This window comes from Strix aluco, chromosome 8 (assembly GCF_031877795.1).
Source record: "Strix aluco isolate bStrAlu1 chromosome 8, bStrAlu1.hap1, whole genome shotgun sequence".
In the NCBI taxonomy this organism is placed as follows: Eukaryota; Metazoa; Chordata; class Aves; order Strigiformes; family Strigidae; genus Strix; species Strix aluco.
Genome location: NC_133938.1, coordinates 19,334,590 through 19,351,351, shown reverse-complemented (window position 1 = coordinate 19,351,351; position 16,762 = coordinate 19,334,590). Strand labels below are relative to the sequence as shown.

At 39.0% G+C, this 16,762-nt stretch overlaps 1 protein-coding gene across 3 annotated transcripts in view; it reads right to left on the bottom strand.

Annotated features, from left to right (window-relative positions):
* Positions 1-16,762, bottom strand: part of MTF2 (metal response element binding transcription factor 2) — a 26,756-nt gene extending 9,994 nt beyond the window's left edge. For 2 of the 3 annotated variants that reach the window (XM_074832510.1, XM_074832511.1), the window contains exons 1-7: positions 16,535-16,762; positions 4,529-4,727; positions 4,303-4,384; positions 2,723-2,818; positions 2,252-2,352; positions 1,768-1,916; positions 418-513 (exon numbers count right to left, since the gene is read on the bottom strand). In XM_074832510.1, coding sequence (XP_074688611.1) covers positions 418-513; positions 1,768-1,916; positions 2,252-2,352; positions 2,723-2,818; positions 4,303-4,384; positions 4,529-4,727; positions 16,535-16,539 — 728 coding nt within the window. In that variant the 5' untranslated portion in view covers positions 16,540-16,762. Of the gene's footprint in view, positions 1-417; positions 514-1,767; positions 1,917-2,251; positions 2,353-2,722; positions 2,819-4,282; positions 4,385-4,528; positions 4,728-16,534 lie in introns of those variants that run through there. The other variant, XM_074832512.1, reaches the window with a different exon arrangement.

Below are 16,762 nucleotides of genomic sequence, written 5' to 3'. Positions count from 1 at the left end.
CTACCTTGAAGCATGGTGCCTGGTGCATACAAGAGATTAAGTCACATACACAGTGTGAACTTTAAAACCCTTATCTAATTTACAGGCCCACTAAAGTGGTCTGCTTTAAAGCTTCCAGTCTCCCAGTAGCCAGCACCTATAGTATAAAGGACTTTCACACAAAGTGAAGTCAGTAACAGTTCAAATTCAACTATCCATTGGTTACCTCTCCACCACCCACCACCCCACCCTCCTTCATTAACTGAGATGAAGACTATTTTCCTAGGACCTGAACATGGGCTTTCTTTCATATAATCTACACGAAACTCACCCCGTTTTTGGAAAATACTGTTACATTATGGATGCCTTAATAAAAGCTCACATGAGATTCCCTCCACATTTTAAAGACAACGATAAAGTACAGTTTAAGTTTCTTACCTGTCACCAAAAAGCATTGGCTTTTGGAGGCACTGCACACAAGCCTCATGAAACCACTGCTTACATTTGCAGCACTGCAACATCTTTAGATACCAGCTTCACCAACAGAAAGAAAAACAAGATGTGTTAAGAGAGAGTTGTTCTTCATCGTTGAAATTAAATAGCAAGGGATCTTCTGACCCAAGCTGATTTTTAGTTTATAAAATGAACAGTCACCTGTAGAGACTTTTCAGTAACATTTAGTTCCATAATGAATCATTAGTAGACAAAAAGTGACACAGAATAATAAAAGACAGTCTAGTAAAAGCATGAATTAAGTTATTAAATGAAGAAAATAAAAATTTAGTTTCCTCTGACAACCACCTTTTAATTCTCAATTAGAATTCAGTAACTCCACATAAGCTCCTTCTCACATACCATATTAGCTTCCTTGTTTTTTCCACAAAGAACAACACAGCCACATTAAGTCCCAAACACTTGTTCTGAGCATTCAACTACTCGAATCCTCAAAATTAACCTCATAGTTTACACTTTTTCCTTTTCCAGCTTCTCCCTTGAGAAAAGGAACTATCCAGAATTGAAGGCGATGTTTGTCCAAGTCTGCAAAATTCTCAAACCAGATCTCTGTCCTGTGAGTATAAACTCAAAAGCTTCACTTCTTTGTGGGACTCTTGACTTGCCTTGACTTCAAGTCTTCAGTGCTATTTTATTCATTCATTCATCCATGCAGACACCAGAGTATTTATCTCTACCTGCTTAAGAAGTCCTCTTCTTGCCTTTCTTGTAAGAAAGAACCAGCAGAGGACTCTGTAATGCCATAAAAGGAAAAAAAGTCTTTCCCCTGCTAATAATTGCAATCCAGGGTATGATGTTATGGTAGAATCAGACAGCTGTCTATTCCAACAAAATTTAATAAGCTAATCTCTACATACATTTATATTTATGATTAATGACAGAGCTGAGTTAACAGCAGGAAAACACTGCCTGGAATTGCAAAAAGATCAACAAAACACCTCCATTCTATCTCAACATGTTAACATTAGTGATGCAAAAAAATATATTCTTGCTTGTTGCAGAATGGACTGTGATGTTATGTGACAGTCACATGACAAAATTACAACAAACCAGAAGATCTGATGGGAGAAGGAAAGCCATTAATCTAGTATTTCCCATGAGACATTTTAAAAATATATATATAAAATTCAAAATTCCACTTTGCATTGAGTTTAATACTTACACACAATAGAAACATAAAACTAACAGGTTCAGAAGTAAACGTCTATAGGATCAGGGCCAAAGTTCACACCTACATTACAGAGAAAGGTTCTTATATATTATCTGTTTACTTACTCTCCAGGTCCTCCACAATAGCAGTAACACTGCTGGACATTGGTTTTATGACCTGCATCCCACTCAAGGTCTGTTGCATTATACGGTAATGTTTGTTTCATGACTTGCAGTGCTTTGGCATTTGGTCCTTTCTTAAGCGCACCACCCCGCTGAGCCAAAACAAATATATTGGTTAACAAAACCAATAATATATTCCTAAAACTTTTAAATCATTTGAAAGTTACAAAAATGTCTATAATGAAGTAAAATACTTCCACCTGTATTTGTGTTTTAATAGCATATTTGTTTAAAAATAAACTGAAAGCCAAATGCCATCTATTTCTAAATTAAACATTAATTCCCTACATATAAAACTTACATTCAGATCAAAGTTAACAAAAAAGAAACTACTGGAAAAAAAGTTGTTTCTTTTTTTTCCCAACTTCAACAACAAATTATGCATGCAATATGGGATGTATTAAGAAATATCTTTCTAGAAACACACCTTTGTTGTTGTTGCAAAAACGCACTGTCGACAGAGCCATTTATCATCGGAATCAATCACACTGGAATCAATATTTGGTGTGTGACACAGCTGATGATAACCTGTATAAAACATGATGAAAGTGTTATTAAAATGGCAAAAGAAGCTTACACAGAATTATCTATACAAAATTTTAAGGCAACTATAAATTATTATCCACCATTAATTGTCAAAAATTTGATCAAAAAGATTTGCACCACATTCAAAATGATCTTTTAAATTTTCTTAGTATAAAAAAATAAATTCTTCTTACAGAACAGGTGTTAGTCACTTTAACATGGATTATCATTATTCACTGAGCTTTTAATAGCCACTAAGGTCTATAAAATTTAAGATCAGTTGAGCAGTCATAGCCAGGCAAATATCCTCCTTCATAAAACAAATCAAAGCATCTTTTACAAAGCAGTAAATAGAAAAAAATAGTGTCGTTACCTTGCCCACATTTATCACATATAACCATTTCATTCGGTGCTTCTGAATACTCTTCCTGACATATTGTACAGACCATTTCCCCACTTTCAGTGGCTCCTAAACAAAGATGAAAGTGTGATATATTTCTTTTCAGATTACATCTGCAGCTGGAATGGTTACGACAAAAAAGCATGTGGCTTTTTTCATCATTTCAGTTACAGATCCATGTATTACAGAAACATGTTGTTACAGAGCCTGACTTTCCAACAAAAACAAGTTCAGACATTTTGTCCAGACTCTATGGGTTACAAATATTTATATCACTTATCATAGGGTATTGGCTATTTATAGGCTATATATTACCTATTTACTATGCAGTCCATGGTTCCTTAACATCAACAATGAAAATTAAATAACTAAAGAATGTAAATGCAGACTAAAAAATAACAAATCCTGTCTGGACAACTGATGGATATGTTCTGTGTTTACAGTAGTTTGTGCTTCTTTTTATGTAAATATATGCACAATTTGGTAAATATCTTTGACAGATCTGCTCAAAGTGCTTTACTACTAAACTCCAACAGTTGTAGGAAATATGCTATTACTTCTTATACATATCAGAAAGCATACAAAGCACACAGTAACAGTACAGGTAATAAAAAAAAAATAGCTTGCAGATTGGAAGCAAAACTACATCTTCTCCAATTATATCACATTATCAATGTAATAAACTAGATTAAAACATAAATTTCTTAATCTACATGTTATACACTAGAGTTTGTTCCAATAAATTAATCAAAGATCATAAAACTAGTACTGTACAGAAGCAGAACAGTATTTTAAAAGCTTCTCAGAACTAAAGCAGCTGATTTTATGAATACAAAACTCCTGTTAGCAGATAAAGTGTTTAAACACCAAGAATCAGCAAGAGTCAGATCAGATTTCCATTGCCTTTATATGATGAGGAAATTATAATTGATTTTCAGAAGAAATTGTCATCCATGCTTCATTAGCATTAGATTATTAAAATATTAGCTACTCCCCAAATATCTGAAAAAAAAAATCAAAGCTAATATACAATAGATGTCTCATTTGATAATTGCACATTGCTTTACATCACATGAATACACCAAAATCTGTAATGGTTTCTTATGTGCAACAGTTATGGTGTTACTTTTAAGTGTGAAAACCCCGTTCAAACCCAGGATTTTCCAGTCTTTGGTTTCTTTCCACTTCATATTGTTTCAACTGAAAACAACAGGAGGACATATACTCAGTGTAAATTAGGGCCTGGAGTCTTCTGTTAAGACAGAATATTATACTCCATCCCCATCCAAATAAACTCAAATGTGATTTTTTTAGAAGTGTTCTCCCCTCCCTACACACAGTTATGTGAAAATAAAAAACCAAAAAAGTAGCTGTAATGATAGTTGTTTGAATTTTTTTTTTTTTTTTTAGTTTGCCTAATTTATGATCTTGGGTCACATTAAACTATATTGCTCTTTAGGATACAAGAATATAATGTAATAATTTATTTCAACAGATCTAGTAATCTAAACAAATAAAATACCAAACAATTACTACTTCACTGAAGTTCTTGCCTGTTTGTATGTCCTTCCAGAGAACCCAGGATTTAGAACTGTCTTCAAATATAATGAAGCAGTTCTGTTTCAGTTTGTTTATCTGAAAAACAAAAATACAGTGGAAGCTATGAGTATAAGGAGTAAACAGAAGAATGTATTTAATATTAAGTGAGACAATAATACTGTAATATTTAACCAATATATGATACTGTAAGACTCCAGTGAAGTTAAAAAAATTGTTTACCTTTTTGATAGTTCCAAGATAAAACAAGCCATCTGACCATCTAGCTAGGACATCCTGACCTTCTTCAAATTTACACAGTGGCTTTTTGGCTTTCTGTCCATCACGTAATGACAGCTTGGTCAGAGATGCTGAGGTCTTATGGCTTCGACGTAAAGGAGACCGCTTATGGACCAGTGAATTACCCACCGCTGTAGAGTCTCTAAAGAAAAGGAAGCAAGAGAAAAGGTAATCAGGTTTAGGTTAAAGAAACCATATATTTTAAATATTAATATGATTCACAAAAATAACTCACTTAGCTAACTTCAAGTAACTAAAAATCTAGTCGTGTTTTCAGACTTTACGCACCTCTAGTAGCTGTGCCTCTGCTACTATAAGAGTCTACAAAATTTGAAAGAGACAAGTTTATATAACAAAAAAATCTTCTATGAGATGAACTAATGTAAGTGAGGATGGGGAGACACAAACCTTCCAGCTCAGAGACTCTTCAAAGTCACCAGAAGCATCAAAACATTCAATACAGGATTACTCCTGCAAAACATTAGTTACTAGTCACTGACAGTTTTCTAAAATTCCAAGGAAGCTAAAAAAGGTCCCAAGCCAATTCTAACTACGTTACCTTGGTTGGAAGAGTGGTAGTCGACAACTAACATGGTACCCAGCAGTTAGTTACTCAGAATGAATTAAAAAAATAAACCACCACATCACATAGGGGGGTGTAAAGGAAGACGCCAGGTTGAGCACTACGCTAACTCAACATCTATACTAACCTCAGGTACCTCCAACACAGCATCATGCTCTGCAACTAAGCACAGCTGTAGAGGTTTCAGCACAGGAAATATTTCTACATGTTAAGTTTCTAATGCAAAGTAAGTTTTCCTCTCTGTCAGAATCAGAGAGGAAAAGAAAAAGTAAAACAAATTATCTTGCAACCTTTCTTTACACATGAAACTCAAAACGATAAATTACTTGAATCAATAATCCTTCTGTCCTCATGCAATTCCACAATACATAGCCTATTTTTATATATAAATACATATAAGTATGAATATGCTTTTATGTCAGACTAGCTATCAAACACCACACTTGAAGTAAAGGAGCAGAAGACAAAGTTATAAAATAGGAGCAGAGAATGCACAAAGATGCTTCCTAAGTAATAGGCAGAATTTGAGACTATAAAACAAAGTTACATTCATATATCCAAATGTATTTTCTCTTTGGAAATTAAATCTATGTATAATGATGGTGCAAACACAAGGACAGATCAGAGAGTTAAACAGGAGTGAGGCAATTAAAAGAGCAAAGTTTCACCTCACTCAAGATAGCTTAGGTACATTATCAGCACCAGAAGCTTTTGAATTAATCACAAACCACCAACAAAACCAATAAATGAATCAGTGCCCTATATAGTTTGATGAGAATTACTATTCAGATGTTAGAGAAGTTACTCTAAAGTTTCAAAGAGAAGGGAATCCCTTCTCCCTAAAATGTTTACTATTAACATTCAATGCAAAAATAGAACTGGAATTCTAATGGCTTAAAACATAAAAAATACGCAAAAATGCAGAAGTTAATATTCTAGAGAGCAATCAACAATTTTTTTAGTACAAAACAGTTTAAACCAAAAAGGTCATACACAAGAAAATTAGACAGCTGTTTTAAGCATATTTATAATCAGTGTAAGTCTAAACAATGACATGACAGTAAGAGCAGCCATAATGGGCCAGACAAATGTTCCACTTCACCCAGTAATTCTGGCGCCCTCATGCACAACTAGGCAGGACTTCAACTGGTGACCTGATTCCAAATACAAAAATACTCAGACAGGTGACTAGGTAAGACTAGAGAAACAGAACAAACTTACAATAGTACTCCTCTCCCAAGTATTCTCTAGGTCTCTTACAAGCTGTGGATCCAAAGACCTCAAGCAGTAAAGCCTATCTTTTCTTAATCCCTATGTAGTCCCTACATGTTTTCCTGAATCTGTAAAGCAGCACTTCTTCTGGCTTTTCACAGCTGGCACTTCATTTGACACCCTTCATCACAACACTAAACTGTCATTTTCCACCTTCTCCCTTCATACCCCAACAATGTTTAGACCCACCCAGCCATACTTCTCAGATAAAGTATCCTACCAATTTTGCTGCTTCTCACATGAAAGCTGTTTAAAGTTACCGCTGCTTTTCCCCAGTTCTACTCTAACCTCTGATAAATGGGATGGGATGCATGCAACATTCAAAATCAGTTTACGGTAACAGAATAATAGCTTGGCAGACCAGGCCTTTTTTTATTCCTTGCTCCTTTCAAACTAGTAACATCTGTAGTCTTCCCTCCCCTCTGCTGCAATCAGACACTGAGTTAAAAATTTTGAAGTAGTATTAGAAACTGCACATTCTCATTCTAACTGCTCTCAGACTATTGTTTCTCTTCCCACTGTGTATCACTGTTTGCACCAGATTTCATTTGCCAGTTCATTATCCACTCAGTAGCATGAAGCCCTTCTACACTTTCTACACTATTCTGCATAACCTCACAACCTTAGAATATTTCATTATTTAAACTTACCATCTTTTGTACATCACTGTACATTTTGCCCCTTATCTTGTAAAGCAGCTTAATTTTTTACAAGGGCCTCAGCCCTTAACACTTGTTGCAACCACATTCTACTCTCTCCTTCACATCTGTACAGCCATTTACATCCCCAAGTACCAAATAGGCTCAGAAACAAATGTGTCTGAAGTCAGCCAGCCAAGAGAGGAAAAAATGGTTTCACCGTCATTAGTTCCCCAAATCTTTCTGACTACACACATATTCAACTTAGCACAAAGCAAGCAATGTTCAAAGGCTAGGCAAGGCTTGATTAAAACAGGCTAGAAATACTTATGAAACTATAACCTGGTTTCAGCTAATAATCCTTTTCTTGGAAAAGACTCAGCATTACAAAGTATTCAGATACTTCAAACTACATCTATGAACTTTATTTAGCATATTAAAGGGGTCAGTAAGTTGCCTGTGTAGTTCAAAGCACTAGCAAATTCACTAGTGCACCTTGAAACTGTTTTACAAGTGTTGTGACAGGACTACTCTCTTCTAGAGGTTCAAAGATTTTCTTTCCAGATTTTTGTCTGATTTAAGAGACTAGAGAAAGCAGCTACAAGGCAGGAATGTTGGCTCTTCTTTACCAGTACTTGAAAAAAGGTGTGAACAACCTCGTACAGAATAAGCAAAAAGACACAATTCATTTATTATACACAATCTAGTACACGTCCATTTGAAAAATCAGCAACTATTTTTGAGTTTTATGTTTTAAAAAGTCTTCAAAAGCATATGACGTTCTTTTAAGTACAGAAGTTTGTCCCATAACTCCATTCAAATTATAACAAAAATGTGTTGTGCATCATTTTCTGGCACAAAGCCCTTAAATGAGTCTATACATTGACTTATACAACAGCCTAAATTCACAATAGCTACTTCAGACACTGAAGGATCTTGACACACAGTAAAGGTCTGAGCCAATAAAGCAGACACTTCTCCATTGTCCACACTGCCCTCTTTGTGGGAGATAGCACTGCTGAAGTGATGACTAAACAGCTCATGAAGTAGCTCCTGCTGTGGCAGTTTATGGTTTATCTAACGCATGGACTGAAAATAGGGTTAGTTATCACAATAGGCTGACACTAGCTTAACAGTTGCTTTCCGCATGGATAAGAAGTTCCTCTTCAGGGAAACATTCCCTCAACGTTTTTGATGGAGATTAAGTGGGAAGAGCTACTGTTTTAATAAGTTGACTTTTATTAGCAAACCATAAGTTACTTCAAGTAGGTGTCTCTGAAGTGCCTTCTGGAAACACTGCACAAGAAATTCAGTGCAGACCAGCATAAAAACAACTTTCTCATCTGTCTTGCCACAGCTCTCTCCACTGTAGTGGAGTACCAAAAAGCCACACCTACCATTAAAATAAAATTTCTGTTGTAAGTCAAGTCAAAATGCAAACCAAGGTTAACTTCTTCTTGCCAATTTTGAAATTAGTTTAACCATTCCATAGTTTCCAGAAACTTGCTTTCCAGTCTTCCCTGAAGTTAGCTCCATAGCACCTCCCTACCATGCTGTTTTCAGTTACCAACAAAGTTAGTAAACTTTAAATAACTTCCTCATTGTCTTAAAAAATTTTCTCCAAGAACTTCTCATTGCAAAATATCTAACAGATGTCTTGTTTTTCAGAAAAACTTATCCGATATAAGAATCTACTTTATCTTATTTTAACTTGCACAACTAAACTACACTGCATGTCATACAGCATGTCTAACGTACCTTGGCTTCACATCCTTTACTCAATACTGAATATGTTGTGGCTGTATTCTTACTCAGGCACTTAAAATGCAAAGAAAGTACTTATGTACCCATACAATCTTTCCAAAGTTAGTGAGGGAAGTCAGTAAAATGAGTCCGTGTGTTGAAATACACTTCAAGTACATTTCCACCACTTCTTGAAAAGCTGATCTCATGAAAATGCTCATTAATTTTTCACCTTGGGGTCTAGATAACCATAGATATTCTCAAGCAAGACAGGCAGAAGACCTCTTATTCATCTACTTAATGAATTAGTTTATAATACGCTGCAACAGTGGGAGATAGCTGTCATTCTTTGTCAACAGGAATGGCAAACTCCCTCTGAAGGTAAGCTACCTAAGTCGGTCTGATTTGTGAACCATGACAACTTACTACACATAGCATTGTATTAGTTAAAATCAGGTTTCTGTTAGTTTTGACTTGTTTGTAATTCTTTCCAAATTCTTTATTAGAGCATAGAAAATTTTAACGTTCATTTGGTGCCTCTGACTCCTCTATCTCCACAGCAATCCTACAGAAGGAAGAAGCAGAAAAGTTATGAAAAAAAAAAAAAAGAGACTGGAAGGCCAAATCCTAATCCAGAAGAGGCTGGAGGATTAAAAAGACTGAGCACTCTCCCTCTTGTTTCCAAGCATCTTTTTCCTCAGCAGCACTACCAGGTTAAGGTCATTCATACTCCTGTACTCCTCCAGTTGTAACAGCTGCTGTGAAACAACTCCTGTTAAGAAAAACTCCCTTGACAGAGTTATTTTTTCAGCCATCTCAGTTCACTGATTTGTTTCACAGAATGGTTTGTCAGCACAACAGAACCAATGCAAACAAGCAACATGGGACACAAACTCCCTCAACTGGCACTGCCAGACTGCATGACTGAACCATAGACAGTTTCATTGACAATCCAAGCAATTTCAGGAAATCTCTTCCAGAAGGGCTGCCTCATTCACAAGTACTGCAACAGCAACAGATGATATAGCTACCCTATGAGTACAGACAGTTTTTGGAAGCCAATTTAAAGATACTAAATTTCAACAACTGAGTGCCCAAAGCATATTATAAAAAAATTTTAATCCACTAGAGACAACTCATAAAAGTGGGACCTACAGATAATTCATTTATTCTCAGTAAATACAAATCACACTGAATGGAAGATGAGTTTAGAGAGGCCAGCAGATTTAGCAGAAGAGAATTCACACTAGAAATCACACACACAGATCATTCTACTAAGACAACTCACACAGGTTTAGGATCTCTCTCAAAACTGGAAAATGTGGTATCACATAGGAGAGGAAGATCTAGTGAAAGAAATTACTATAACTAGAGATAATCAGTTTAAGTTCTGGAAGTGTGACATTACTGCTGATTAATCAATTGTTGTGTCTGAAGTTACAAACTACACTTTTATGAAACTTTAAAAACTCAACTATGAAGAAGGGTTGTAAGATACCAGCAGTCTGTTCTGCTGTCCTTAAAACAGGACAGTTCACGTATCACAGGGAATGGGTGAGTGGGGGTCTACCAAGGGCTCAGAACACACAAAAGTGAGGGCAGTTTCACACACGGCTTATCCACTACAGCAACTTGCTCCCCTCCCACCAGCTCCAGAATAACAAGCTGACTTCTCCATAAACTTTCCATTCAGTTTTCTCTCCCTCAATATGGATTAATTTTCTGATATTTTAAACCAATTAAAGCACCTCACAGAAAGGTCTGGTGACTAGACAAGCCAGGTAAGCAGCGCACACTCACAGCCAGAAGGCAGCAGAAAAGGGAAATGAATCTTTCCTGAGAGCCACAATCTTAGCTGGTTTACCCAGCACTGCATAAGCAAGCCCAAGCCATGCTTCCAATGGAGCTGCTAACCTGTGACTGGGATCCAGTACCTCTGTTAGCAGCTGGAGGTTCTTCCCATCTTCCTTGCAGCTTCTCTGCCATTTATGAGATCTCATGCCAAACATTATTTGTTACTGTGTCAACCATACCTCCCTCCCCCAAAGAAAAGATTTTGCAGGGCCAAGACAACAGATCTAACACAATACTTCCTCCACCCCAACCTGGGCTCAAACTTCAGATCAGTCTGATTCAAAAGACAGAAAGTTCACTTTGATTTTTATAATGGCAACTTTGTTGCAACTATACATGAACAGGCTATTAGTAAATTGCCATGAATTCCTGTCAAGCAGAGGATCCAGTACAAATGTAATTATAGTCTATCCTTTTATGCTACTTCATGTATGCAAATGAATATTGAGCTTCCAATATGCCATGTCATAGAATATCTACAAGATATACTTTGAGCTCCTTATCTGTACACTATACTGTATTCTGATACAATCAAAATCCTAAGCCACATCACCAACTGCACAGAAGGAAAAACAGACTCTAACCTAGGAATCCCTCAGCCTAGAAAAGCAAAGAGTAATGACTGGGGATAAGAAATACATTCCCAAAATTATTTTCCATTTCTACAGTTGTTCAGGATAATAGAATAACTCAGGTTAGAAGGGATCTCAGGAGTTCTCTAGACCTGCTCAGTGTAGCATCAGCCATGAGGCCAGACCAGGCGGCTTTATCCAGCCAGCCCTTGAAAGCCTCCAGCGATGGAGGCCACACAACCACTCTGGGCCCCTGTTGCACGGCTGAACTGTCCTCATGGAGGGGGGAAAAAAACATTCCCCCTCCGCCGACCCAATACCCACCAGAATCTCTCTTATTTCAACATATGCATGTTATCTCTTGTCCTCCTGTCATGCACTACTGTGAGGAGACTAATTGCACCTTGCTAATCCTAGCACAGGAGCTGGAAGGCTGCTGTTCGGCCTCCCTGAAGTCTTTTCTTCTCCAGGCTGAATGAGCCTGGTTCCCTGAGTCTCCTCTCACAGGACAAGTGCTCCAGTCCCTGACTGTCTTGGCGGCCCTCCACCAAACTCATCTAGTTTGACGTCTTTCTTGCACTGCGAGAACCAAAACACAGTATTCTAGATGCTGTCTAAGGAGTTCTGTGTAAAATGATGATTCCCCTCAATCTTCTGGCCAACCTTCTTTCTCATGTGCAACAGATTCATAGACCTAACTGCTTATCAGCTGAATGGGCTGCAGGGACTCGCTTAGTTCTTATTACCACTTATTTCTTTAGAAGCAAAACTTATTACTCTTGTCAGGTAATGTGATGGTTATACTTTTGAAGGTATAGAACTACTCAAAAAACCACACTAATGAAAAGATGTTCTGTGACTACTAGAGAGTTCTTTAAAGTGTCTAACCAGACAGAATAAATCAGAGCAAAAATCACAGTCAAAATTTAAGGCTCTTCCAAAGGATTTAAAAAAACAAAAAACCCAACCCACAAACAAAACCTGACAAACCAACCACCATCCTATTGGAATAGTAATGTTTTGAATGAAAATTACATATGATCATCATGGGTAGTATTATGGTTGACTGGGTAGAGCTGAGAAGTAAACAAGTTAGAATTTCTCATCTTGCTGACAAGAAGCAGCTTATATAGAGTAGTTGCCCTGAAATCATTGATAGGACAAAGTTTTTCTGCATTAAATGATATTTCAACTTCTACTCATGATGTTAAGCATTGCTTGCTTGAGTGGCCTGTGAGTTGGCTTGCTGCATATGTTTAAACAAACATGTCAGCTTGACTCACTCAGGCCCATGGGACCAGACAGGCTGCTTTTAAGACCACCAGGATAGCTGTATGATGTTCTCATGGGGCTGTTTTTTACCATCATAGGTTGTAGTGAACAGGGGTAACCTATAATGATAAGAGAATGGGACATGTTACATCTATCTTCAGAATGGGCCAAAAGTTCAACCCAGAAAACCACAGACTGTTTAGCGTCACTTTGGTCTCTAGGAAAGTCATAGAATAAGTCTTCCTGGAAGACATTTCCGGACACGTTGAAAAGTGGTGACTAGGAACAGTCAGTGCATGTTTACCAAGGATAGATCATGGCCTGACCAACCTGACCACCTTCTGAGTTAAAAATGGCAGGATTTGTGGATGATGGGAGAGGAGTGGATGTCACCTCAACTTCAGCAAGACTGAAGGAGGTGGCTGACAGGAACCTTATGAAATTCAACAGAGACAAAAGCAAAGGACTGCATCTGAAGAAAGAACCCCAGGCTGAGACTGGCTGGGGGTCAACTTTGCGAGATGGGCTGGTGGTCTACAAGACAGAAAGCAGAACATGAGCCAGCAGTGTGTCCTGTGAGCAAAGACAAGTGGTGTCCTGGGCTATATTAATAGGAACAGAACCAGAAGATTGAGGGGAAGTGATTATTTTCTTCTACACAGAACTCCTTAGACAGCATCTAGAATACTGTGTTTTGGTTCTCGCAGTGCAAGAAAGACATCAAACTAGATGAGTTTGGTGGAGGGCCGCCAAGACAGTCAGGGACTGGAGCACTTGTCCTGTGAGAGGAGACTCAGGGAACCAGGCTCATTCAGCCTGGAGAAGAAAAGACTTCAGGGAGGCCGAACAGCAGCCTTCCAGCTCCTGTGCTAGGATTAGCAAGGTGCAATTAGTCTCCTCACAGTAGTGCATGACAGGAGGACAAGAGATAACATGCATATGTTGAAATAAGAGAGATTCTGGTGGGTATTGGGTCAGCGGAGGGGGAATGTTTTTTTCCCCCTCCATGAGGACAGTTCAGCCGTGCAACAGGGGCCCAGAGTGGTTGTGTGGCCTCCATCGCTGGAGGCTTTCAAGGGCTGGCTGGATAAAGCCGCCTGGTCTGGCCTCATGGCTGATGCTACACTGAGCAGGTCTAGAGAACTCCTGAGATCCCTTCTAACCTGAGTTATCTTTTGAACCTATGAAGTATGACTGTCCTTAACAAGGTTGACTCATACTATTAAAAAGAGGTAGACACCAGGGTAATGAATTCTCATGTCCATAATACTACAATCATTTGTGACTGTGGTTTGGCTTGCTCACATTCTCCCTCAAAAATAATAACTAGAAGTGTTTTAATTCTATTTGATATGCAAAGTATTAGTCTTTAGAAGTTCATTACAGAATAACATATTTCCCTACATATTTAGTATGTAGGAAAATAGGGTAGGGTAGTCCTGTACTCTTAAGAGCCATTTGTTTGGGACTGATCATGGGTTTGTACACAAAGAGAAGAGGCAGAAGGTAGTATCAGGGAGAAAACAATGGTATCAGGTTGCAACACACTTTTTCAGATCAGAACTTCCCTTAATTGTATACTTAGCACCTCCTTGAACACAGCTACTGCCTTTTGGGTTTCTACAGTATCCAAATACAGGATGCCCAGCAACATACATAAGAGTTTAGTATGACCATGCGCCCAACCAGTGAAAGAGATAACAGACAACATGCTGACTTGCACTGGGGGAAGAAAAAGTATTTCAGAGGTGATCAAAACCCCACAAAGATAAAATTTCCTGCTTTAAGGCTAGTCTACAAGAATAGCAACCTTCATAAGCACTCCACAGAAGGAAATTAAAAATAAATATATCTAAAACATAAATAGATTACTATTATTATCCAAGATATGTAGTGAATGGAATACGTCCAGACTCATCAGGAATGCTCTCATCATCAGCCCTCTTTCTCTCAAAGAAAACTAAGCATCTTGATTTCACTCCTCCATAAAGCTTATACCTTCTATGAAGAGATTGAAATCTAGATTGTTCAAAGAGTAAATTCAACTAGTTTCAGAGCTTTCAGTAACAGGTATTACCCTGCCCAAGGACCCTCCAGCAATACCTGTGGTTTTATAATTCTTCTCCTGGTGTGTTATACTCAAAGACACACTTCCCCTCCATTTCCTGCAAGGAAGGCCTGTAAAGAAGGTGAAACCAACTCTGCAGCAAGCTCAGAGATCAGTCACACGGAAAGTACTGACAATTCACAAACTAAGCGAAGATTCGTATTGGCTTCTAGTCACACGTGTTTCTTCCCTCCAAGCTTTCTCCTCCACAACCAGCATGAGGAGCACAAAATATGCTTTAAAGCAATTTTAGGTGCCTCCAGTACTATATTCATTCTCATCTATCTCCAGGGAATACAGAAGTCCACTCTCCACTAGGAAATGAACTGCAACTTATTTGTTACAGATGCTCTTCTCAAACTTTACCTAACCTCCCAATGCAGGGAAAGACAAACAAGTGTATTTGATAAGTACCAATGCGTGTCTTGCACCTATTTAAAAAAATTATATCCCTCAACAACTGGTGACTGGCCATATTAAGCCAACTTTTGAGAAGCTTCTACATCTGATTTAAAATTCCTCCCAGAGTAGAAAAGACAACTTGTCAAGAAGCCACACATCTGTATCTAACAAAAATCAGAGTTAACTGTGGAAAACATTACTACATTACACTCTCAGTATAGATCCACATTTCATCAGCTTGTAGCTCCTTGCAAAGATCCTTCTGACTTTCATTACTTTATAATGCACCTTCTTACATTTTTTCAGTCTTTGTTTTCCCTTATTCTCCTTCCACTAAAAAGCTATGAACTGCTTATCCTGTATTCTAATACTATAGGAACTAAGCTTTTTTTCTTCTTTTAACCGCAAATGCTTTCAAATTAATTGTAATTTGAGCTCTCAAAAAAAGGAACAAACATTAACGTGTTAACTTTTAGCAACCTGATTACAGACCAAAAGGAAAAACGACAGGGGAAACTGTTTCCTTATTATCCCATGCTTTTGACAGTTTAGGTATAAAGCATTGATCAATTTCCTTTACGGTAACTTGGGAGAAAATCATGCTATTATCCATTACTACGTTTGACCTTTTAAAGTCATCAGCAAGGCCTAACTATCAGAAATTCAAGTAACAGCACTACACTGCTTTCCTGGCTGGCCCTTTCATTTAATTGTGCTGGCCTTCTCCTTTAAATAGCACCCAGATACTTCATGGAAGGATGATAACCCCTAGTAGTTCAACACTAATATCAGTGTCCAGAGCATCTAACACAGTACCATATTGTTCTCCTCGACTAACAAAAGTATCAATCTATTCTTCCTACAGAATTCAAATACCAAAGAAAAGAAAATGCGTTATTGCACATCCTTTCAGCCAGCAACAGTTACCATATTTGAGTGGACTCAGAAAAATATAAGCTTCTAAGCACATTCAAACTGTCTAGCTTGACAGAGCCTGAGAGATGAGGCGTTACAAACAAAAAAAGAAAGCAAAAACAAAGTTACCAGCGAACACCACCACCTCTTTTGTGCTGCTCTCTTCGCACTCGAGCAAATACAGCCTACTCGGACAATATCCTTAAACGAGAAGATAAAAATACAGCTGGCGCGAGCCTAACCGCGACCTCACCGCTGCAGCACCTCCACGGGCCCCGTGAGATGGCCTGCTGCCTCCGCTCCCTTTGTTTTGGTCACTGAAGAGCACCACTGACCCCTTCCTTGCCTGCCAGCGTCCGCCTCGGAGGGAGCTTCCTCCCCCTCCTCCGACGGCCTCCGGGGCCCCCCGCGCCGGAGCGGGGCCTCTCGCACCCCCTCCCCGACGGGTGGCGCGGCCGCCGCGGGGGGTGGGATGCGGCACCGGCGGTCCAAGCTGCGGGGCGCGCCCGCCCCCCCCCCCGCCCCGCGCGGGGCCCGGCCGCCCCTCCCTCCGCCCCCCCGCCGCAGCCCGCCCCCCCACCCACCCCTCACCTCATTCGGTCTCTCCAGTGGTGCCAACCGCCTCATACAGGGAAATCAGCGCGCTCAGGAGCCTCCCCCCGGCGCCCCGGTGCGGCCGGGCCCTCGGTACGCAGCGGGACCCCCCAGAGCACGGACCCCGCAGCACAGCGGCGGAAAGGCGGCGGGGGAGGGGTCAGACCCGCTTCACAGACAGCCCGGCTCCACCGTAGCCCCTCGCCATTTTTGTTTCCCGCGGAG